Here is a 23,897-nt window from a genome sequence, read left to right as displayed (position 1 = left end):
CAAAATGCACTTTAAAAGACACAAACATATCTTCCATCGATGTTCGGAATTATAAGGCTTAAAAGGTTTATTTTAGAAACAAATTAAACATGTCAAGTTGCTACATGAGTGGTAGAATGACTTTGGTCTCATACATATTGTATCTTCCCCTAATCTTCTTTCCTCCCATCAGATCCCCTCCAGAGGAAAAAATGAGTTTTTCAGCAAGACAGCAGTCACACACCTCCTGCCTGGCCACCAGAGCTCCTCCAGCTCACCACTAGCCTGCAGCATTACCCTGAGTTTCTTTTCCATCTTAGCTACTGCTTGTTTAGGATTTTTACATCCTTTTTTTTAACCAATTTCCTCCCAACTCAACATTTCATTTTCTCTGAGACCTTATCCTGCCTTGAAATTCGACTGAACACAGCCAATGAGCTCAAGAAAAACTACCAGACAGGCAGACTAATGGCATGCACAAAAAAGCAAGATTCAGTAATTTTTGTAGAGAAGACAAACCAGGTGCCTTGAGTTGCCAAAGAGTGGGTGTGAGTCCACCTGTGCCTGATTAGGACAGGCCCCTATTGGGCATGAGCAAGGCCAGGGGGCCAATAAAGGTGGAACACACACCCACAGAGATAACCTCAGCTCACTCTGGTGCGAGGCATGGAGAGGCCAGCAGCTCGTCGAGCCTCTGGAGCAAGAAAGGCTCTTCCCACTACACTTCTACCCTGGAAGCGCTGTGTGGTGGCTGGAGTCCTGGAAGAGACCAGCAGCTCGTCGAGCTTCAGGAGCAAGAATGGCTCCTCCCGCTACATTTGGTGGAGAATGTGAGCAACATAAAGAAGCAACTTGTGAAGAGCTGGCAACAGGAACATTCTCCCTGATTTGAAAAAATGCCTGGGCTAACACTCTCCCTGAAAGGTATGACCAGCAAGCTCTTTGGTTTGGGAACCCCTGAGCAGAGGGAAGCCAAGATAAGGATTCTCTCTTTGGAAGCCCCTGAGCAGAAGGAAGCCAGGAGGATGGAATCCCATGGTATGGAATCCCACGGAGGAACCAGAAGAAAAAAAATTAAAGTATAAATTAAAGTATGGAATCCCACGGAGGAACCAGAAACCCATGAGGAACCAGAAATCTCTTTGGAAACCCCTGAGCAAAGGGAAGCCAAGATAAGGATTCTCTCTTTGGAAGCCCCTGAGCAGAGGGAAGCCAAGAGAAGAGCAGATACAGGAGGGAGAAAGAACAGAGACTTTGTGAAAAAGTGCCTGGGCTGACATTGAACGGTTGCCTAAGCTAGGGTTAAATCCCGTAAGTCGTAAGTGTATTTTTGTGTAAAAAAATTTTGTGTGTAAAAATCCTGTATGTCTATGTCTAAATCCTGTATAAGTGTGTTCTCTACTGCCCCTCAGTGCCCCCTCGATGCTCTTAGTTGAGTGTCCCGCCGGGCCCGAAGAAAAATCCTGTATGTCTATGTCTAAATCCTGTATAAGTGTGTTCTGTACTGCCCCTTGGTGCCCCCTCGATGCTCTTAGCTGAGTGTCCCGTGGGGCCCAAAGAAAAATCCTGTGTATAAGTGTAAATGTTTAAGTGTAAATGTTTGTAAAAATCATGTTAAATCGTGTTAAATGTTTGTAAAATGTTTGTATTCTGTAATCAGTGTTAAAAAAAAAAAAAAAAAAAAAAAAAGGGGGAAATGTAGAGAAGACAAACCAGGTGCCTTGAGTTGCCAAAGAGTGGGTGTGAGTCCACCTGTGCCTGATTAGGACAGGCCCCTATTGGGCATGAGCAAGGCCAGGGGGCCAATAAAGGTGGGACACACACCCACAGAGATAACCTCAGCTCACTCTGGTGCGAGGCATGGAGAGGCCAGCAGCTCGTCGAGCCTCTGGAGCAAGAAAGGCTCTTCCCACTACACTTCTACCCTGGAAGCGCTGTGTGGTGGCTGGAGTCCTGGAAGAGACCAGCAGCTCGTCGAGCTTCAGGAGCAAGAATGGCTCCTCCCGCTACAAATTTTAATTCTTTGCTCCATTACATAACCTGCCTCCTACCATATCCTTTGCCTGAAGCCCACAGGCCCTGCATTTTCAACCATATTGCCTTTCTCTGCTTCAGCACACAGTATTGCATGAGCTACATTACATAACTTTTATTCTTCAATAAACCAACTCAACTCAGTTCATACTTTTTCCATAATTGTATTGTATTCTTAATTTGTCCTATGGAAATGCAGATTGTAAATTTACAAATGCTTTTAATACATTTCAGTCCTATAATGCTCTTGTGACTTATTTAGTAAAGAACAAAAACAGACTGTTATGAAGTCAGAAAAGGCCTACGTACTCTCAAAAAAATTATGAACACGGGTGAAACAATGCATCATTTTTCTTCTGACCAATATTAATTTTCCAGTAAGTTAAATTGTACTTTTCCCATTTTCTATATGTAAGGAAGAACTATGAAAGAGCTAAACGAAGTATACTTCTCTAGAGAGAAAAACCTCGAGTTTACAAAGCACAGGCACAGGAAAAGTGATGCTGCACTTCACTTTATGGGGCGTAGTTCCTGGAGTGGTTTTTACAATGCGAAGAACTCAGGTTCCTACCAGCAAAGGAAGAGCTCAGCTTCTAGTAAAGAAATTCAAAACAGCCCAATGTTATGCTGAAGAAAGAAGTACATCCAAAATCCCACTTATTTCTGAAGTTCAGACAACTGAATATATTTTTAGACAGAATGTGAAAAGGCCTATGTAAAATTAAGTATTACTGTAATGCATGTCTAAATGATCAAAAGCACAACAACCAGGTGTCTTGAATTTGTATATAACAGGCAATTACTTGTGGCATGAAAGAGATTTGACATGATATTTAATTCATTCAAACACTGGTATTTAAAACCTTTTTATTTCCTAACCACAGGATAAAAAAACTTTTTATGACAAAAACAAACAGTATGCAAAATACTACTGCAGCACTGGTAGAGACCCGTTTTTCCTCAACTAGAAGCACTGCCCTATTACATGTACAGAGGAAGTCAATAGCTTCACCCTCTGGCCTCAAAATTTCAAATACAATGTCAACTCAGGGTAATTTTCAGTGGTTACCACTAACGGGAAATACACTGATTGCAAAAAACCACAGACTCAACACACTGTGCTCCACAGGGATGTTATCTAAGGAGATCTAAGTAATAATGTGTCACTTAGAATTATACTTCTAAACCTCACTTTGCTGGTGGCACAATTCATCCTTCCAAAACTCAAAAAAAAGGGCATCCTCTGAAAGGTAAGGCAAAAAGAATGTGGCACCTTCCCTCAGCACAGGGAAGTATCAAAGTAGGCTCCATCTTAAAAAAAACAGAAGTTTGCTCATACTAGCACACTAGTTATAACTTCAGGAACATAAAAAAATATTTACTGATAAATTTATCTTGCACTTTCCCAATGATCTCTCAAATCTATGTGAAAATCCTACTGATATCACCAGAAGTGATGGGCTTGGCCAACCTAACAGCTTGATACATGACATTTCAGTGAACATTTCAGCCCTACAAGATGGAGTTCTGTCAGAAGAAACATCCAAGCACTCTCTTGCAGAGAAAGCACAAAAACACTCCAGTGCACTTTCAGGGAAAAAAAAAAAAAAAAAAAAAAAAACACACCAAAATAACCACAAAAAAAAAGACCACTCCCATAGCCCCCCCAAAAACAACAAAAAAACCCAAATAAAACAAATCCCCTCCCCAAAGAACCAACCCCCCCAAATAAAACCAACCACCACCACCCCAAAAAAAAAAAAAAAAAAAGAAAAAACAACAACAAAAACCACACACACAAAAAAACACACACCATAACACAAAACGAAAACAAAACCACAGATCATCAACAAGGTAGGAGAAAAGCCACAGACTGCTAATAAGACTCAGAGATCTATGAAAAAGTTTCAAGGGACTAGAATAAACAGGTTTCTGAGTGGTAGTGATCTTTGGTCAACTCATAAAAATAAATAAAAAGTTTCATCTGTTCTAGTCTGAAGTGAATGGAGCTACAACCTTATAACTTCTAACTCAGTCTAAAAATTCTGTTTTCCTATTAGCTTTCTGTACAGGAGAAAACTGCAAAATCTCACTGGTTTTAGTTTAAAAATATTTTGGGGTGCTAACTATTATGATAGGATATAAGCAGTGTCATATCAAAACTCTGGCCAACAGGGTTCCAACCAAGTTGAGAGAGACTCACATGAGCCAACCCTCCCACTCTGCTCACAAGCACACTTGTAGCTTTAACATTATTTTGAAACCAGTGACAGCATTCATTGAAGTAATCTCCCTGTTAAATGAAGGACAAGCACGGTATCTATGCTACCACAGCCTAAATCATAACTCCACCATTCCATCAATATTTATCACTCACAGAAACATGTTGATCCAGATCCATTTTTCCTACTCCATACTCCTGAGATCTTGACAGAAGAGAATAATTTACACTAAAAATTTAAAACACAATGAGAGAAACACAAAGGGCTTCAAAAAACTTATTTTAAAATACAATTTCTGGAGTTACCAAACATAAGAATAAGCTAACAAATAAACCTCTAGAAAGCAAACTTGTACCTTCACTTTATTTTACTACAGATCCTGCAAAAAGGTAGATACTACAGGTGTCACATAGACAAGACAACTCCTGAGAAAGTCAACTTGATTCTGGTTTTCTTATCAACTTCCTTACCAAAACTTTATCCTTTAACATTAGGCAATACAGAGGAACTACAAATTTTATGCAATCATCACCACAGTCAACACTCATGATACATGCTGAAAAGCCACCTCCTCAAGACAGACCTAAGATAACAATGAATCATGTGTTACTTCTTTTCTTATCCCTTAAACACCTTCATTTCTAAATTAGACGCAACCCCCACCAGTCCAAAATATCACATCCACTGAGCTTTAGATTGTATCCAAAACTTCATCTTCTGGAAGTGCTATGCAGGTGGGCCTCCAGGAAAAGTAAATAAAAGATTGAATCATAAAAGCAACAGATAATTTGGTGTTTTGGAAATAAAACTTACTCCATCTTCACAATTTTTTAAAAGAAATCTACAGGATCAGATAGGTGTTGCCTCCTGGCAATAAATATATGGAGAAATATCTCATTCTTACTAGAAAATACACGGTTTACTATGTAACAAAACTGAAGTTATTTGGAGAAAGAACCCATCACTGTCACTGGAGGAAACAGGCTTGTTGAACTCTTTCCTAGTTTTAAGTCCTCAAACTCCCCAAAAAGAAAGGTTTCAGGATTTCCCACAACCTGTTCTTGTTCCAGTGCTTAACCACCCTCATGGAGAATTTTTTCTCCCTGTATTCAGCTGGACTTCCTCTTCCTGCCACTGTTCCTTCTTGTTCTTTCACTGTCCCTGCACCTTCAAGCTGCTGAAGACACCAGCCAGCTGCTTCCTCAGCCTTCCCTGCCCCAGGTTGCTCAAAGTTGGTATCATCAGCCTCCTCTCCAGTCAGGTGCTTCAGCCCCTCAGCCTTTCCACTCTCTCCAGTTTCTTCCTGTCTTGCAAGGAGGGCCTAAAACTAGGCACAGTCTTCTGGGAGAGACAATAGCTCCTCAAACAGATGGTGTCATTACACCAATATGTTTTGAAGATGAAAAAGCACAAACGCTGTGAACAGTATGTTCAACTATATAACTATGCTACACAGGTATTGCAAGAGTAATTACACCACCAGCATTACTCAAAGTAGTATTAACTACTAATTTTTTCCTTATTGACTTGATTAAGCCATAATATCCAGACCTACAAAAGTAGCACGTAATTTTAGGCCTTTCTCATGTATTTTACCCATTATAAGAGAAAGTCTGACACACACTACATAATGGAAAGGAACACCAACAATGGAGGAGGTAATGGTTCAATAGGAAGAGGACAAGTTGGGAGAAAGGTTTTAGTTATGTGGTGCTCATTATTAGGCTGCACGGCACATGAAATGTATTTGTCAAAGGTTGAAAACTCTCCCTCTGTACAAAATAGAAGACAATATCTCATTAGTAACAGAATCCTTTTCTGTGAAATCTGGATAGAGATTAAGGGTCAAATATTTAATTTTTTTTTATTTTATTATTTAACTGAAAAGCTTAAGGCTACGACAAAAAATGAACAAAAAAGGTGAGAAAATCCCATCCTTAAAGGCTCCGAGCAAATATGAAAAAAATAAACTAGCATTTAAAATGTGAAACTCCTAGTAATTAAAGACTGAATCAAACCACCCAGACCAGAAATCCAGGTGCACAAACCCATAAAACAGCACACAAAACCACCTGAGCTAATACACTTCAGCAAACAAAAAGGCTTTTCACTCACCAACAATTTTCTCTATGTGAAGGAATACACCACACAAAATACTATCAAAAAGACCTAGACAGTCTATGAGAGCTATATTCAAAGCCTGAAATTAATGTGTCAGTGAAACCTAGTGAAATTACACTTTCAAGAAAACCATACCATTTTAATAAGCAAGTTCTAAATCAATAATGGCCTATCAGATATCAAGCTTCTGTCAATGCTCAGGGGAATGTTAATATTACAGCCAAAAATCCTACAAAATAAGCTAAACTCCAATATTGAAATTATTAAAAAAAAAAAAGCACAGCTCAATGTGGAACATAAGTGCAAAAAATTTAAACAAACTAAAAGAAACCAAAAACCAAGATGTTTACTAGTTCAAGACTACAGGTTGATTACCTAACAAGCAGCAAGTCACATGAATTAAATTCAGTTTCCTACTATTTCAGCATGGAGTCTGTCTTGTATCACCACAGCCTTCTTTCAGTCAACAGCAGGTCTTGATCCTTAACAAAAAATTCACTTAGTGTCATATTCACTTCACAGTGTATCTTAGGAATGCCTTTTACCAGTACTGACCTAAGTGTGAATACGAACACTGTCACCTATCAGTCACCAAACTCCTCTACATTACGTAAGCAACATTAACAGGACTGCACACAAATATTAACACTACTAGAGGAGTGGCTCTCTTCAAGGATTTTGTTTTCATTTTTTACTATATCTAAAAAAGGACAAGGTCTTTTCTAACCTTATCTTTCAATTAAGAAATTATTTTTAAAAATCACCACACTGCAACTTCAAATCAAATGGCTGATGTTCCAGGTTCTAACAATACTCACTGTGTTTGCACAAATCATCCTGTGTAGAACAATAATACAAGATGCACACCACTAACATGCACAAGGAGATGAAGGTGGCAAAACTTACCAAATTATTGTCAACCACATTTTGAATATGCAACAGACTTAAAACAAGAAATAAAATTTACTTCACTACTTTTAGGTTAATTACTAAGTTTTTAAACTAGTTACTTCAGTTACTGTTGTTTTAGCTTTATTTAACAGTATTTTATCAAACCTCTTCACTAGTTTACTTAGCAATTTTGTATCCTGGCATTTAAATTTTGTTGTATGATGAAATAGATTGATCCCCTAATGAAACTTCCTCTTTGCATTTAATTCCCCTGTAAAAATTCCTGGCCAACAGTCTGTGAGGGTAACACCTGTACAAAAAAAATTCAGAGGCTATTCCCAAAAAAAATGTGATAAAAACATTATTTTTAATAATTTTATTAACATATAGAAGTATACAGGCAATTCAGTATGGTTCTAGAATGTGCTGTTACTTCCTGACGTAGATGACTGAGGATCCAAAAACCTAAGAGGCAATCTGCTAGATCTCACAGATGTGGAAAAATTCTTTGGGGTGCTAAGGTGGGGGGCAACCCTGGACACAACGACCATGAATAGTGGAGCTCGTGATCCTCATGGAGGAGCAAAGCTAAGTGGCAGTATCACAGAAGACCAGGACTGTTAAGCTTGGAAGAATCTCACAGGTGACTGTCCTGGAGAGAAAAGGGGTCACAAGAGAGATGGTTCATTTTCAAGAACCTCCTCCTCCAAGCTCAAGAATTATCCAGAAAATCAAAGGGGGTATAAGGCCTGTTTGGATAAAGAAGCTTATGACTGAACCCAAACGTAAAAAGGAAAGTATATCTTGATTTCAAGAGGCTTGTGACACTGTCTTCCATAACATCCTTATGGACAAGGTGACAAGCTATAGGCTTGACAAACAGACAGGAAACTCAACAGGAAACTGGCTGAATTGCCAGGCAGAAAAGGTTGTGAACAACAGCATGAGATGCACCTGGAGGCCAGTGGGATGTCCCACAAGACTAGCCACTTCACTGATGTCCTCCTACACCATTGGGCAGAGTAAACCCTCAACAAGTTTGCAGACATAAAAGTAGGAGAAATGGTTGATATACCAGATGGGCATGCGCTCAGGGAGATGCTGACAGGCTCAAGAAATGGACAAACCAGAACCTCATAAAAATTAAGTGACATGTCAAGTCCTGGACCTGCAGAGAATAACAGGGTTTAATCCAACCATCTGGACAGCAGCTTTGCATAAAAGGCCCTATATTGCACCTATATGGACAATTAACATGTTCCATCAAGTGCCCTTGCAGCAAGAAAAGCCAACAGCCTGCTGGACCTCATTAAGCAGAGTACAGGCAGCAAGTTGAGGGAAGGAAACCTTCACTTCTACTCAGAACTGGTGAGATTACCATCTGGATTGATGTGTCCAGTTCTTGGGGGATCCCCATTATAAGACAGACATGGACATACTGAAGTAAGTCCAGTGAGCAGGGCAGAAACTTATCCCCATGTATAAATACCTAATGGAGAAGAGCAAGGGAGGAGGTGAAAAATAAGGTCCAAGACTCTCTGTGTTGCCAAAAAAAAGAGACAGCAGACAAACTGAAATAAAGGAAATATCATTTTAACATTTAAAAAAACCCTTCTACAAGCATGATCAAACACTGGGATAGGTTTTGCTCAGAGACACTGGAATCTTCGTCCAAGGCAGTCAAAGAGGTCTTTGGCATCCTGTTCCAGTTGAACTTGCTTTGAGAAGAAGGGTTGAACTAAATCATCCCCAGAACCACCTTCCAACCTTAAGAATTCTCTGATTCTGTGACTATTTTTTCACTCCATGCATTATTTTCCATGGTGAGAATGCATTATGCAGCAGCTACACAAATGGTATCTGCAGACAAATCAGATTCAAACTGGTTTTTGGCACAGCATTACATAGTAGCTCAAATCCCAAACATTCTCAACTGTTCACATCCAACATAATCTGGCAGAGCTCTCTGCTAACATGGGCACAAGCCTTTAAAGATGAACGTACAGGTGTATCCACCCCTTCTCCATTATCCTCATCAAATTTTACAAGAATTATGTTATTCATGCAGCTGCCATCCTTCTCTCAAACTTCTAGTTTCAGCAATCCCAGGATTGACAACTACAATATACAATTACATGTGTCTAGGGAAGGGAGGAGGAAACCAAAGAACAAATTCACCTTGATACTGACCTTAGAAAGGCAGAAACTCTTGAAACACAGATCTATTAACAAAGATTAACTGCAGCACCTATAGCAGTGGCTTCCAGGCTCTGTGTGAAATCCTTCGAATACTAGAGAAAAGCCTTTTTTTGTACCACAGCTACTTATCACATACCAGCTGGTCCCTGTATTTTGCTATTGTGGACACTGCCTTCCCACTACCTCTTTCTTCAAGTTCATGCTATGCAAAATTCTACTTAACAAATGCATAACTATGTTCCTCAATAAGGTGTATTTGCACAGTAATCATTACCCAAAGCCCAGCAGCAGGCAGGAAAAATTGTTTCAAATATTCACAGCTGACTTAGAGCTGCCAAAGGATTGCATAGCAGAAGTACAGATAAAATTTGGTTGCAGTAAAATCTTTTAAGAGTAGTGTTTCTTAACAGATCATTAGCATGTTCTTACTACTTTCCCTGCTCATAAAAGATGAAAAAAAATCACAAAAAAAACAGCACAAAACATAATTCTCTTAAAACAGGCAGACTTTTTTAATGCTAGAAGGAGACAGCAGATAAAGTACAATTATACTTCACTCCATGACTAACAAGGGAAGAATGTTCAAGAACTTATTTGAAGATTAAATTTACAGTTTATAAATTCACAATTTCCACTATGTTTAAAGCAAGTATTCTTATTTGTCTGGTTTTGAAGTACCACCTTCAACTCTTTCACCGTGTAGATAATAAAGTTTTTCTTCCCAGGTATCCTTTGATTAGCCAACCTTTCCCCTCACCACCCCCAATTCTGAATAAGAATGGGGAAGTTATACAGAACTATCAGCTTTTCATTCCTAAAGCAAATGTATCTACTTCCACTGTATGTTTAATTAATTTCAAAATACTGCTACCTTTACAATAATTTTTATATTTTCATTTTGTGACTTTATATATAAAAGTACTGCAGGTTTTAGAATTTTTTTATAGTTTGAATCATAAAAAGAAACAGAACTTGTATTTGTAGCCTTTTTACTTGAAGGGGTGAGTTAGTTGCTTGTTGTATCTTAAACCCAGCACTCAATCCTCCAAAACACGGTTTCCATAGAGAACACAATTCAAGTTTACTTATATTCAAGAACATAACAGAAAAAGCAGTCAACTTCATTTTTTAAAAAGATAATAGGCACAACTGTTTTTCACAAGAATTAAAGGCTTTCTTAAAAATCTCATTTATTATAACTGCTGATCCAAAGTTTTCAAAGTCCACCAGAATCTCCAGCTGAAATGATTTACACATGTTATTTTAATAAGTAGGAACAATGTAATTTTTCCATATTTGAGTATTTTAAATTTAAAAACTGAATACTTCTTTTCCACAATTATTAAAAAAAACCATCTGATTAACATAAGCCGTCACAGAATTTTTTCCTACACATATATTTTAAACAATTTCTGAAATCTCTTCTCCTGAATCTGAATTTAAAAAGGATTTTAGAAAGTTGTATGGACCACAATCATTTTACCAATAAATATGAGGAAACTTCCGACAACTGGATGAAATGCAAAACAGAGTAGTGGAACAGTAAAGCCTCTACTACCACTTTGTAACAGCAATAATATGTAAAATACGGAACAGTGACAAACAGGTTTGTGAAAGAAAGTACAACTACCCCAGAATATTCTTACCCCTTAATAAAGCCTAATTGGAAGATCCTTCTGTAATGAGTTATTCTAAAATGCAATTAGTCCTCTTCCTTTCCCAAATGAAAAGATTTACTAGAAGGAAGAAAACAAATTCCTCAACAAAAAACTGAACCATGGGATATAGTATATAGATGCAGAACCACCACCACTCCTCATGGATTAAAAAAGGCCAAAACACTCAGCTGAGGACATACTCCTGTAATCCCTGCTTTCTCACAAAAGTAGGGAAGACTATAACAGCCTTCCAAGGAATGAAAGCTCATGGTATCTTGGGTCCTAAGAAGCAAAGAGAAATCTGCCAGACCAGATTATCTAAATGGGGGAAGTGACCACAGTATTAACTGAAGGTTAAGTCACTCCCACAAATCCTGTTCCTAATCACACATATAATGCCTTCCCACCCAACTCATCCGGTGGCATTAATGGCTTGAATTTAAAAAAAGAAAGAAACACCACCCAACATCCCACACAAAACATACACAAGACCCAAGCCCACAGTAAAAAAAAATAAATCCAAATCTCTGCACTAAAACATGATTCATCCTTACAAAACAAGACAGATGATTGTGGTGTTTGTGCTTCACCTCCCTCACAGAAGATACAAAATGTAATAGACAAATAGATAAAATTCCATTTCCAGACTTCAGGTTCTCATTGTGAGCAGCAAGGAAGCCTACAGAAAACCATTACACCACTTACTAATGTTGCATCATTCAATATTTAAAACACTGACAACTGCTCATGAAATGGATAAAGGTTAACATGCTGAGGAAGCTGGGGTAGAAAGAATCTTCTTCCCAAATGAACTCATGGCAGACAGCATGAAAAACAGGCATCACTTAATTCTAAGAAGCAAGTTCTAAAATGAACACAAGATTTTTTTCCAAAAGATTCTACAACTCTTGAGACTAAATTAAATGAAGAAAAAAATATTCTCTACACACAAACTTACCAGTGAGAACTGTTTACTGGTCATATGGCTTGCTGAGTAACTGTCTACTATTACCACTGACTCTACTCACTTTAAAGAATTTAGTCATGAATCACTGGTTACAAGAGCAGAAACCATCTTAGCCACAGATTCTTTTTAACATTTTAGACAGCGTTAAAAATAGTGCAAAGTAGGACAGGAAGGGGTTAGGATGTGGGGATTGTTGGTCTACCCACTCAAAAAATGAAAAAACCCCAATTCTGCAGAACTATTTGGTGGCCATCTCATTCCACAGTCCTTCGGGTAAACGTTTACCTTTTGTTCTTTTACCTTCTTAATAACTGATTTACAGGACTGGTAAAGAGGGAAAATTCCTTCTTGCCACATAGAGCTTCTCTCTCTGGATCTTACCCTACCTGTATACCACTCAGTCCCATGAAGCAGCATTTGAAGCTGTGTAGCTTGCTGTGCAGCCCCTCAAAATGCCATTTTCTTTCCCTAAGCTAGGAGCAGAGAACTGGAGTGGAAGAGGAGTAAGGAGAAACCAACCAACTATTCTACAAGAACAAAAGACTCAGTAGCATCATTCACCACAAAACAAGAGGGGATTTTTTTCCACTGGATCTTTGGGATTTACTGGTTTTGCTGCTGCAGTATTTGCAAGACTTGAAACAAGAATTAAGTGTTGTAATGTAACCCGGTCTACTAGAAGTAAAGCAGAAACACTTTACAGAGAAAAAAAAAACCCCAAACACTTCCCTGACTGCAAAAAAGCAGAAAAGAAATGAGAACTACAACAGCATATTTAAATTCTTCCTGTAAGCCACGCAATCACCTTGCTGCCTTCTTCAAATCAGAGGCAGGATGGAGGAAGAGACCAGGTGAAAACAGAAGTAAGTAATGGTGCATTTTATTGTCACTTATCAAAACTGGAAAACATTTTACCTATATGGTACAACAAGAATTAACAGCAACTTTTCAAAAATCATGCAAAACAAAAACAGACAAACAAAACCACCTACCCTAACTCTGATATCTGGCCTGAGCCTGTCAAGAAGCTAAAACGGGTCCTAGTTGTGAACATCTGAAAAACTGCATTTCCTGTTGCTGATTACAAACAGCTGCCTGGTGTCAGCTACTTTAGTACAGAACCTCCTGAAAGCAGGAAGAATCCCTACAAGCTATCATGGAATCAGCACTGTAAAGCTTGTAAATCAGATCAAAGGTCCACCTGTCCCATCTCCAGTAGTTACCAAGTACAGAAAGTTGCAGATAATTGGGAAAGAACACAAAAGGAAGTATCACTAGAATATCCTTCCAGCTTCAATTATTTGCAAATCTGTAATTTATTCCACCACAAAGGTATTTCGCAACTCTTCCAAAAAATGCATCTAGTTTATCCTTCAGCTTACACACACACTTTTAGCTTCCAAAATATTACTGCACAGAGTAACAAGCTCTATTAATTTTTGTGCAAGGAACATCTCCTTCTGCCTCCACCATGCTCATTTGACACCACCACCTTCTTGAAGTACCTAGTAAAAACCAAAATCATTTATCTCCACAGTCTCCTCCTTCCCAAACAGCCAAGTCCTAGCTTCCTTAGTTGTTTTTGGTACAGCAAAAACTATATTCAATTAACATATCTGCCCCTTCTCTGAGACTTTTCTGTCTCTACTTTATTGTTACCAAGACAGGAAAAAATGAAACTAGACCTAGACACACCAGCTCCAAGTGCACTATGGATTTATATATTGAGGCATGACAGAGAAAATTAGCAGTTCAAAATTATTAGGAAATGGATGACAGTTTGCCTTTTTGACCACCACCAAGCATTAAGTTGCTGTTTAATACTTAGTTACCTATCACACCTTTAAGACCTCACCTACAAGCTCCTCATTAATGATTACCTCTCAATATTTTATCTGTGGCTTATTCCTTCCTATTTAATCACACTGAGTTTATAGTTTATTTTTTATCAGCTCCTGCTGAACATCAAAAGATCCCCCTGCATTTCTTCAATTCATTAACCTGAACAACAGCTGGACAATAGAAGAAAAAAAAAAATAAAAAAAAAAGAAGCACTTTACCTGTCTGCTACCATTTAACTCATGAAAACAGCAGTCAGCTATCAGGCTTACTTAAATACACAACAACCATATTCAGTCACAGGATAAAAACTGAAAGAAAATTACTCAAAACCACCTATAAAGCAATCATGAAAAAACACACCTAACAAGCTTGGGCTATGAAATGCTACCAGTATTGGCACACATTCATTATATGACATCATCTTTCATAACACCTGGATACAGAAAAATCCTTTGTCCTACCAACTCAGCTGTAAGGATCGTTTTGGTAAGATACGTAGTATGTTTAAAAAGCAGTAATACTATTTTAAAGTTTTTTAATTATAATGCTAATAAAACATTTTCTCAATGGGCTTTTAAGATTACATTCAGGATCAGAATACCAGCTTGCCAAACCAATTATGGCTACTGAAGTACTCTGGCATCTTATCCAGATGCACAGATTGTGAGAAACCTTGAAGACTTATTTCACTCTCCTAACTTCCATATTAATGCTAATTTGGCAAGATTGGATACTTTAATACCCCAAGAGCAGTATACAAGCCATTCATTCTTACTTCCTTAAGGCAAGAATGGAGATCACGTTCAAATCCCACCTCACGGGCAGCTCCAAAGCAACTTCTCCAACAGAGAACAGTTTTTGAAATTAAAAAAACAAAGCACTACAGCAAGCAAAAAATGCAAGACTATATTCAGACAGCCACATGCAAAAACAGGCTGTGCACACAGAATGGAGCCTGTAAAATTGCCATGAAAATAGATTACTCTGGCTAAAGTTTACTTACTCACCTTTACTGTAGTGATTGAGGATAATAAAATTTGAAAATACATACAAGAAGGAACTAGTACGATTTTATAACCATTGATAAATAAGAAATGTTTGTGGCTACACATGGGAACTTTTCACCAGTCACAGGTTCCCTATTAAAGTTGAATAAAAATTGGAGAGCCGAGAAGAAACACACGGCAATGATAACGAAGCAAGAATTGCAATGGGACATCTTGTTACGTGAAAACTGCAGCATTCCTCCTGGAGATAACCCTAACCAGATCTTTATCATACAAAAACAAGCCAGAACCTAAAGGCAGTAAGAGCCACCTGCTTGAGGTGCACATACTAGATCTGCTGCTTCTTTTGCTGGCCAAAACACCACCAACAAAATGTTTTGGTGCTCAGTTCTTGCATCACAATGAAAATTTTCAGGTCTCCATACCCTTACAAGCTCTGACTGAACTCTAGCCTTTTTTAATATTGTAAAACTCAGAACGTGTGAGTTCAAACATGTCTAAACTATAGAAGACTTTAAATTTAATTAAATAATTAGATTTAAATACGAGTCAAGTTTCTTAGGAAATCAACCACTTCCATATTGTATTACAACAGGGCAGTCCTTGGACAAGTTAAAATGACTGGTGCTGTCTTATGGTTTTGAAAGTCATGTGACTTTGGCTCCATAAACTAGTTTTTTAACAACATCTCTCAATGTTAAGTTTTCCTATGCAAGAACACAACTTAAGGTGTAGATTTAGCTTGGTTTCAGTGCTCAAAACGTCTGCCCTGATGCCACATGTCACTGGGTAGACTGCCTCTGTCACAAGCCTAGTGATCTGGAAGGGATTTCTGAGAATTTAAATATTCTCTTTTAGTTCATCCCACAGTGAGAACAGGTATCATCCCAAACACCAACTTATAAGTGTTTATCTGCATTTATTTTAGCTTTTTCTGCCTTCACGCTTACATAAAAAAAGTACTAAGATATTTGAAGTAGAGAATGTCTGCATACTCAACACTACACTCTAAAGCAGCTGAAGAAGCTTGGGGGCTCAGTATTTTTTATTACACAGGTGTTCGTTCTCTTATGTTCACACCAACTTCTTAACATGAAAAACCCCATATACTTAGATGAAAAAGTAAAATAGAAGAGAATAGAGTATTTAAAAGAGTGGTCTGCAACTAAATTTCAGTAATAAATACTACTCCATTAAAGTATACAAAGAAGTATACATAAACAAAAGCAGGAAGGCACACTATCATTTTTCTATCAGTAAAAATACAGGATCAAAAACTTCGGGTTTCTCTTTTCAACTGATTTGTACCAACAACCACCATTACTCAGAAGTGTTTAGCATCTCTTTCCTCAGGAAGATGTTAAAAGTTTCTGTTTGGTTTCTCGTCCATGGCCCTCCGAACAATAACCACAAACCTCAAAATTAAAATAAGGAAGATTATATCAGCCAGCCAGCCCAGTGATGCCAGTGTGAGATTATTCCCTACAGTGCATTTTCTAGAGCTTAATGCAGCCCATACTGTGTGTCCTAACACATTATGCAAATTACACACATATAAAGGAAAATGTCTATCTCAAAGTGCACCCCTCCACCAACAGCCGATCTGTAATTAGCCATGTCCTCTAAGGAGGCACCTCATTCACTCTCAGCAAAGCAGCAGCTGCTGGCAAATGGACATAAAGAAATTTAGAACAAAAATAAGCCCACTACCTACACACCCAAAGGTATATGCTTCAGGTCACTAGCCAGAGTCAAAATCTAAACAGCTGTTTATATTTTTCCATACTGCCCACACAGAACCTCTCATGCCAGCACCAAATATTTACTATCATGATTTATGTCAGGCACTCTCAAACACCATGCTGTTCAGAGAGCTGCAGAAACAGCTCCCTATGCTTCACCCAAATACTTTCTGAACTACAAGTTTTCAGTGCAAAAATTAATAAACATAAAAAATTAATAGACATAAAAAAGCAACATATCCTGCGGAACACTATTCACTGATGACATACAGAATGATAATAGGGTACAGCAGTTCAGAAAGATGCAGTAGTTCTAGCTCCCCAGCACAGCTAAAGAGATGCAGAGAACAAAGCATACAGCTGTGCCTGACTTTTACATTCCAACTATTGAGAAATCCAATATCTAAACTCTGGTACCATGTCTCCAGAAGAGTTCAAATCTAACAGCATTGATAAAAGAGTAAATTTATTAAGCTGCTTCACCATTACTAGCCAAAGATGGTAAACAACAATTCACAGGAGAAGCTAGAGCTCCCACGAAACTGGATTAAAAGAAAAACATTTCACCTTTGGAAAAAAAAAAAAAAAGTATGTAAATTAAAAAAATGTATTTAAAATCTGTATACATAAACCAGCTTATTCCACCTTGCAACAGTAAGATAAGGCACTTCCAGGTTTACAAAATGCATTGAGACACTGATGAGAGCACAGTCAAAGCCTGTTTAATGTCCCCGTTCCCACTTACCCACTGCACTTACACTTTTACTGCCTGCACCTACTGCTAGGGGATGGGGAAAAAATACCACAAAGTGTCTTTCAAAAAATACTAAAAATTACAAGTCTTAAGAAGGATTTAGACAGGAGAAACACACAGCATTTACATTAATCTACATGCTGCATAATAAACAGGCTAAGTGTGACCTGCTATTCCCATTCATCCACCAATCTGACCAGAATGCGTAACTCCCATCCACTGTGTATCTAATAAGCTTGGCACAACATATTATTCAGTATATATACATATATTACAGTAGGCAGACACTTCCTCTGTAGCAAGGTCCTAAATTCAAGGACTTGATGACATAACAGGCTCTGATGCCTTCTATAACCATGGAGCTCTACCTAACAGATCATAACACTGACTTCTGCAGTACTACCAATTCAGATTGTTTCAACACCAGTTCAGAAGCCTCACCAACTACACTAGGGCTAGCCAATGCTTTAAAGAAAACAATTATTTCCTGTCATTAGAAGGGGTCAATCTGTTTTCATTTAACATAATTTCCTAATTTTTTGTATCTGCTTCCTATCTTATGCAATTTAACATACAAACAACTGCAAGGAAGCATGTAACACGCAACCTCTGAATGATAGAAAACCTTGGTTTTCCTTAGAGTTGTTACCACAGGGGAAAAAAAACCACAAACTCACCAGCTACAAAGCATAATTATATATTTCTACCAGGTTTGTCTAACACTGCTATACAGACTTCCTTAAGCAGAGATACAGAAAGTTTTTCTTTTTGGGAGACTCAGAGGTTGCACATGTTCATATTCTATTCATATGTACTTAGTCACCAATACATTAATAATTTTTTAAGGCCAGCTTTTACTCTTTTCAGAGCCCATACTGCTCTGTTGAGCTACCATGTGGTCATACACATACAGGAAGATACGTGTAAAATTTAAGAGGGACAAGATCACAAATTAACAAAGTGCCCAAGATTAAATACCTTCTCTTTCCCAACTTTCTTTTGTATGCAAGTAAATACAACTGAAAGAAATGAGTCTGAAATAGCAGATGATATTTTCACAAAAGTTAACTCAGTGCTTTGATACCTGTTACACCTGTTAAAGAAAAAGCTCAACGTATACATTGCATGCAATAAATGCAATTATCTTCTACTGACACAGTTCAAGATATTTTTCAGTCCATCAAGCTTCCTTTGCAAAAAAAAATCCAGTCATTTATTGAAGTCCTGCAGTCAACAACGGTATTTTTGGGAAGTAAAAAGTCACTCCAGAAAGCATCAGATGCAGCTACATTTGAAAGCATATCCCTTCCTTTTCTTGGAGCAAACATTTGCTGCTTTAGATTGCTGCTTATCAAATATGTAACATTTCCCCATCAAAGAGATCCATGTTCTGTCAAGTTTTCTTAGGCTTACTCTTGACATAAATGAGTGCAGAAGTCAGAGTTATGCTTGCATGATTAAACAGGATTTGACTCAGTTTTCGATAGCTGCAGCCACAACTCCTGGTAATACTGGTATTTATACTGAATTTATTGTCCCTTGATGCAAGGTTTGTGCAAAATTCTCTATCACCATAAGTAATATACACTACAACTTTTGGTATTGTGCATTATTTGTCATGTGAAGTCTTACAAATGCATTTCTCCAGTTCTGATTTTAACATTATGGTTCAACCTTCTAGCCTTTAAGCATCAGACATAGAAAAAGCACTGATCTCCAACATGGCCAAGTTCCAAAGCAGTTTATGTTTGCAGGCATAATTACATCAAGACTGAAATGCAGGATCAAAACACAGCTCTTTGGTGCCTGTGTCTATATAGCAGAGAGACAGAACAGCTGGAAGTCACCACTTAAAATTTACCAATGTCATCTCAGCCTGGTTGTTAAAATAGTAAACGATCTACTAATTAGCGTGAGAATGTCAATCATTTTCTATTTTTAGCATCATCATTGCCCTTCTCTGGTTCTTGACCCTTTCCAGAACAGGTTTCTCTCCAGTTCACGCAGTTGTGCTCTCTGGTAAGGTGTAAGGAGTAAGAATATTGTAGGGCTTTTCTCCCCCTTTCTGAAGTTGAATATTCATGGTTCCAAAGCAAATACTAAGTAAATTCTGGGTTTTTTTATAGAAGTCTTTGAAAACATATTCCTAGCTATAGCCAAATAAGAGAAACTCTGAGGAATCTCTAAAGACAGTCCACTATTTCTAACACCTCTGCTGCTTAGGAGAAACAAATAAACAAAGCAGCACCCCTACCCCCTAAGCCCCACATTCTTAATGCAAATTTGCAGTAAAGTTTTAGAAATTTGCAATACACATCTGAAAGTATGTGTGCTCTAATCAGTTTTGATAGAAAAATATTCAGACTTGGTATTCATAAACTGAGGAAACAGTGTTGTTTACAATAAAAATTTGGCTTTTAAAGCCACAGATGCTGAGGTTATTTTTTTCACCCTACATTTAAAACTTTGAATTTAACTTTAATACAGATTAACAGAAAACTGTAATGCAACCAGTTTTAGCAACTCTTTCTAAAGTAGTAGAATAGATAAAGCACTTCTTGTTGTGCCTTTCTAGGCAGAGGAAAGAAGATTAAATTTACATTAATGAAGAAGCCAGTTCCAGCCTCAAATCTGGACAGGCCTGTAGATGGGATGCTGTGACTTAAGTAGTACTGCTTGTACCTCAGGCAGGGCTTAATCACTCCAGCAAAACACTGCTACAACCTGACAAAACAGAAATAGTATATGCCTATTCATCTAAAAGCCAGAAAGAACATGCTCTCACTTATCTGTCTTTATGAACATAAGCTCGGCAATTCTTGCACCAATTTGCAAATGTGCGTCAGATTTCAAACAGAATGGCAAACAGCCCTGAGAGTCCCTGGCCCTCTCTGCCAGCTCCCCCGGGAGCCCAGAATGTATGATCCATCCCTTTGAAACGGTGCTGTATGCTCAGACAGGAGCCTGTGTGCAGCCTCAACATGCAATCTTTGTTCTCAAGAATCGTTTCAGTGAAGGGGCTCTAAAGAAAGACAGACCATCAGGTATAGTATCAAAGGTGAAACAAAAACATGAAGCAAAAAAAATAAAATAGAAATCACAGCAAGGCATGACCAACTGGAACACAAGAGTAGACAGGTATCCAAGCCAAAAAACAATTAACAACCATCATATGCATTACCTAAGGGAGTCAAATCATGTCCTCAATTCTGCCACCTCTGTATGCAAAGAAACACAGAAGCTCTAGCTTCAGTCAGACATTCCCCTCCTTTGTCTGATCACTGATCTTGAAGCCAGGGGACAAGTTTTTCTGTTCTTGATCAAATCTTGATGACTATATAATTAGCTGTACATTTTCAAAACCTTAAGCTGGTTGAAAATCCTAATTTCTGCTGCAACTCCCTTGTTCATGATGAACATAGGCAATGCTTGGGAGTATCCCGCGTGACAGCCTGCTGTGTATACAGGTCTACAGCTGAACATTAAATGTAGATGAGTTAACATTGCATTACAATGCAAGCACCATATGGGATACAGTGTCCCAAAATCATAAATCGTTTCCCAAAACTGCTAACACCTTGTTTGACAGTATTAGCACACTATAAAACCCTGCAACTGCAGCAACTTCATCAAAAGCTAGATTCCTTTTTTAATAGTAATTGTGTTTCATTAAGAAGAGTATTTTCTGCTTCTTTTCAACCGAAAAGTGGTTTTTACTGTTAAATCCTAGTAAGGCTTCAGTTAAAGTGATTTGTTCACATACAGCACATCAAGCACTGTACACAGTAACTGTTCCATCAACTGCACTGAGACACCACACCCCAAGCCACAAATTCTCACTCTTCCAGCATTTTACATCAATCTATAAAAAAAAAAGCCGTAAGAAAATAAGTTGTACTTCAGTATACATATTGCTGCATAGTTTAAAGTAACTTCAAAAGCACTGCAAGCTTGATTAGATATTCATGAGGGAAATCTACATTCAAGCAAAGATTATGTCAGGTCTGCTGTGATTAAGGCAAACATTAGTGTGAGTGTTTTCTAGCAATTACATTTGAACTGCAACATACACATATCAGGCAAAACAACAGTCAGAGAAGTCCATTTTGCAATTCCATAACTATCAGCAGTCCACAAAACAACAGCTTTAATATTACTAGCTTCAAAGTGCCACAGGCCTCGTTAAGGCTCACAACAGTAGCAATAGGTTGATTACAAGCACCAGTGCCAAAAAGACAAGCAGTCTCCAAACAATAGAATTTAAAGGCAGGTTTTAATTTTTAAACTTGTACATCTCCTTTCCCCCCCTTTTCTCACACTGTTTTAGAAGTATTTAAAAGGAAATTTTCTGCAAAAATGGTCTTGTTTTCAGTTACATTTTTTAAAAGGACATCAGTAAGAATAATGCATGATTAAATCTACATACAAATTATGAATCTTATTAAAAATTATTAGTATCTTGTTTTCTTAAGATTTGTATTTCGTCCTCACCTAACTCACCTCTATTAAGAAACTGTATGAAGCCCTTAACTGAGGTTACAGCAGTAAGAAAAATGTTAGAATTCCTTATGTGCCACTTTTAAATGAAGCAAATGGGTGAATTCAGGATAGCAGTGAACTAAAAAACTGTCTCCAAAATAAAACAAACCCAAAAAAACCCACCAACAACACAAAAAACATCCACACTTTATGTGGGTAGTTCTGTAGGTGTAAAACCACTTTGGTATATTCAATTTTCACCAAATAAAGCAGAAATATCTGTTTTAAAGGCAAACATTTCACAGTTCTACATAGGTTAAAGTCAGCTTGCTACCTTTGGCACAATAGGTTCTAACTTTTAATAAATATAAACGCAAGTTTGTCTTCATAAACAAAGTTTAATACAGATTTTGGAATAGCTCCAGTGAAGCTGTACATGTATTTTGTTGCATCTGAAGTCACAGTTGCTTCACGGACTTCTATTTCTAGTAACTGGGAGTACAGAAGGAAGCACCAGACACGGTTCTGCATTAAAAACCGTGTTGCGAGTCCAAACACGCAATGGTGCCACCACAGGGTATGCAATGAAGTTTTTTTTAACTGAACACAGAGGATCGTTACAGCAACAAATGCTATGTGATAGAAACTTTCAATTTAAGCCACTGAAAACAGACAGGAGGCTGACAAGTTCTGCCTATAAGGCCAAGACCTGGCCCATATTTTTTATTAAATAGCACCAGGGGTTAAGTGTGATGGAGGAGAGAAAGGGGAACGACGAAGACGTTCCCCAGTGCTCCTGTCCCTCAAGGACGGGGCAAACAGCAGTGGGCACGACGCGGACAGGCTGAATGCGGGAGCCACACGGCGCCAGCTGACGGCGGCACCGGGGGGATACGAGGGGATCCCACGGAAACCGCCGCCCCGAGGGCGAGGCCAGCGGCCGCTCCGCGGGGCGGGAAGCGGAGCCACCGCCCGGCCCGTCAAGCAGCGAAAGCGCTCCCGCCTCCCGGCCCAGCCGCGGCGCCCCGACTGCGAAGCCAGTCCCGGCCGGGGCGACCGCCTCCCCTCCCGCCGCCGGGGAGCTGCATGCCCGCATTGCTCCCAGCGTCCAACTCCCAACAACTCCGGGGCGGGCGGGCAGGAAGAGAGAGGGAGGAAGGGAGGGAGGGAGAGAGGGGGCGGCCATTAAGCCCGCTCCAGCCAAGCCGTTCCCCGCGGCGGGAGGCAGCCGCCCTGCCGTCGCTGCGTACCGCGCGACCCGCGCCCCACCCGCCCCCGCCGCTCCTACCTGGCCACCGGCACCGTTGCCGCCGCCCGGAGGGGGCTCGTTGTCTCCATCTGCGCCGGGTGGCCCCACTGCCCACTGGGTAGCCATTATTTCATTCCCGGTTACAAAGGAGGCGCAAATCCTCTGGAGCCCACATCGGGGAAGAGAAGTGAGGGAGGAACCAGCGCCAGAGCGACTCGCGCAGACCCGACGCGACGAGGCCAGCCCCGCCGCCGGGGAGTGGGGCTTGGCCCCTTCACGCAGCTGCCATAGGGAAGCGCGCCGGGATGGCCCTGGGCTTCAGCTGCGCTCCCCGATTTCTGTCTTCATGTCTGGAGGAGGAGAGAGAGCAGATGTGTCAGTCCGCGGCGCGGGGCCGCCACCGCTGCCGCCGCCTCCGCCACCCGTCCCTTGTTAGGCTAATTGCACCCGCTCGTCATCTTCCTCTTCCTCCAGCTCCTCCTATCCTGAGCCCCAGCCGCGGGGAGGAGAGGGAAGGCGGAGGGAGGCGGGAGTCGCCCACTCCCTCCTACTTCGCTACGCTCAGGCGTTCGTGCGGCGGGTGGTACTGGGGACGAGGGAATGCTGCCATGGGCCGCCGAGGAAGTGAAGGGGGTCCCGGCTGAAGGCGGCGGTAGGCCGGCTGCTCCTCGCCCTGTCCCAAGCGAACTTCAATCAACTGGTGGAGGAGTAGGGAGCAGGGAGCCGCGGGGCAACCCGTTCACTGGGCCGGGC

General features: G+C 39.6%; 1 protein-coding gene across 3 annotated transcripts in view; it reads right to left on the bottom strand.

Moving 5' to 3' along the window:
• Positions 1–23,677, bottom strand: part of ARHGAP21 (Rho GTPase activating protein 21) — a 107,476-nt gene extending 83,799 nt beyond the window's left edge. For 2 of the 3 annotated variants that reach the window (XM_030445008.1, XM_030445010.1), the window contains exon 1: positions 23,184–23,677. In XM_030445008.1, coding sequence (XP_030300868.1) covers positions 23,184–23,270 — 87 coding nt within the window. In that variant the 5' untranslated portion in view covers positions 23,271–23,677. The remainder of the gene's footprint in view (positions 1–23,183) is intronic. The other variant, XM_030445009.1, reaches the window with a different exon arrangement.
• Between the last annotated feature and the right edge of the window lie 220 nt (positions 23,678–23,897).

This window comes from Calypte anna, chromosome 2 (genome assembly GCF_003957555.1).
Source record: "Calypte anna isolate BGI_N300 chromosome 2, bCalAnn1_v1.p, whole genome shotgun sequence".
Classification (NCBI taxonomy): domain Eukaryota; kingdom Metazoa; phylum Chordata; class Aves; order Apodiformes; family Trochilidae; genus Calypte; species Calypte anna.
The sequence above is the reverse complement of the archived record's forward strand: the minus strand, read 5'-3'. Positions and strand labels throughout refer to the sequence as shown.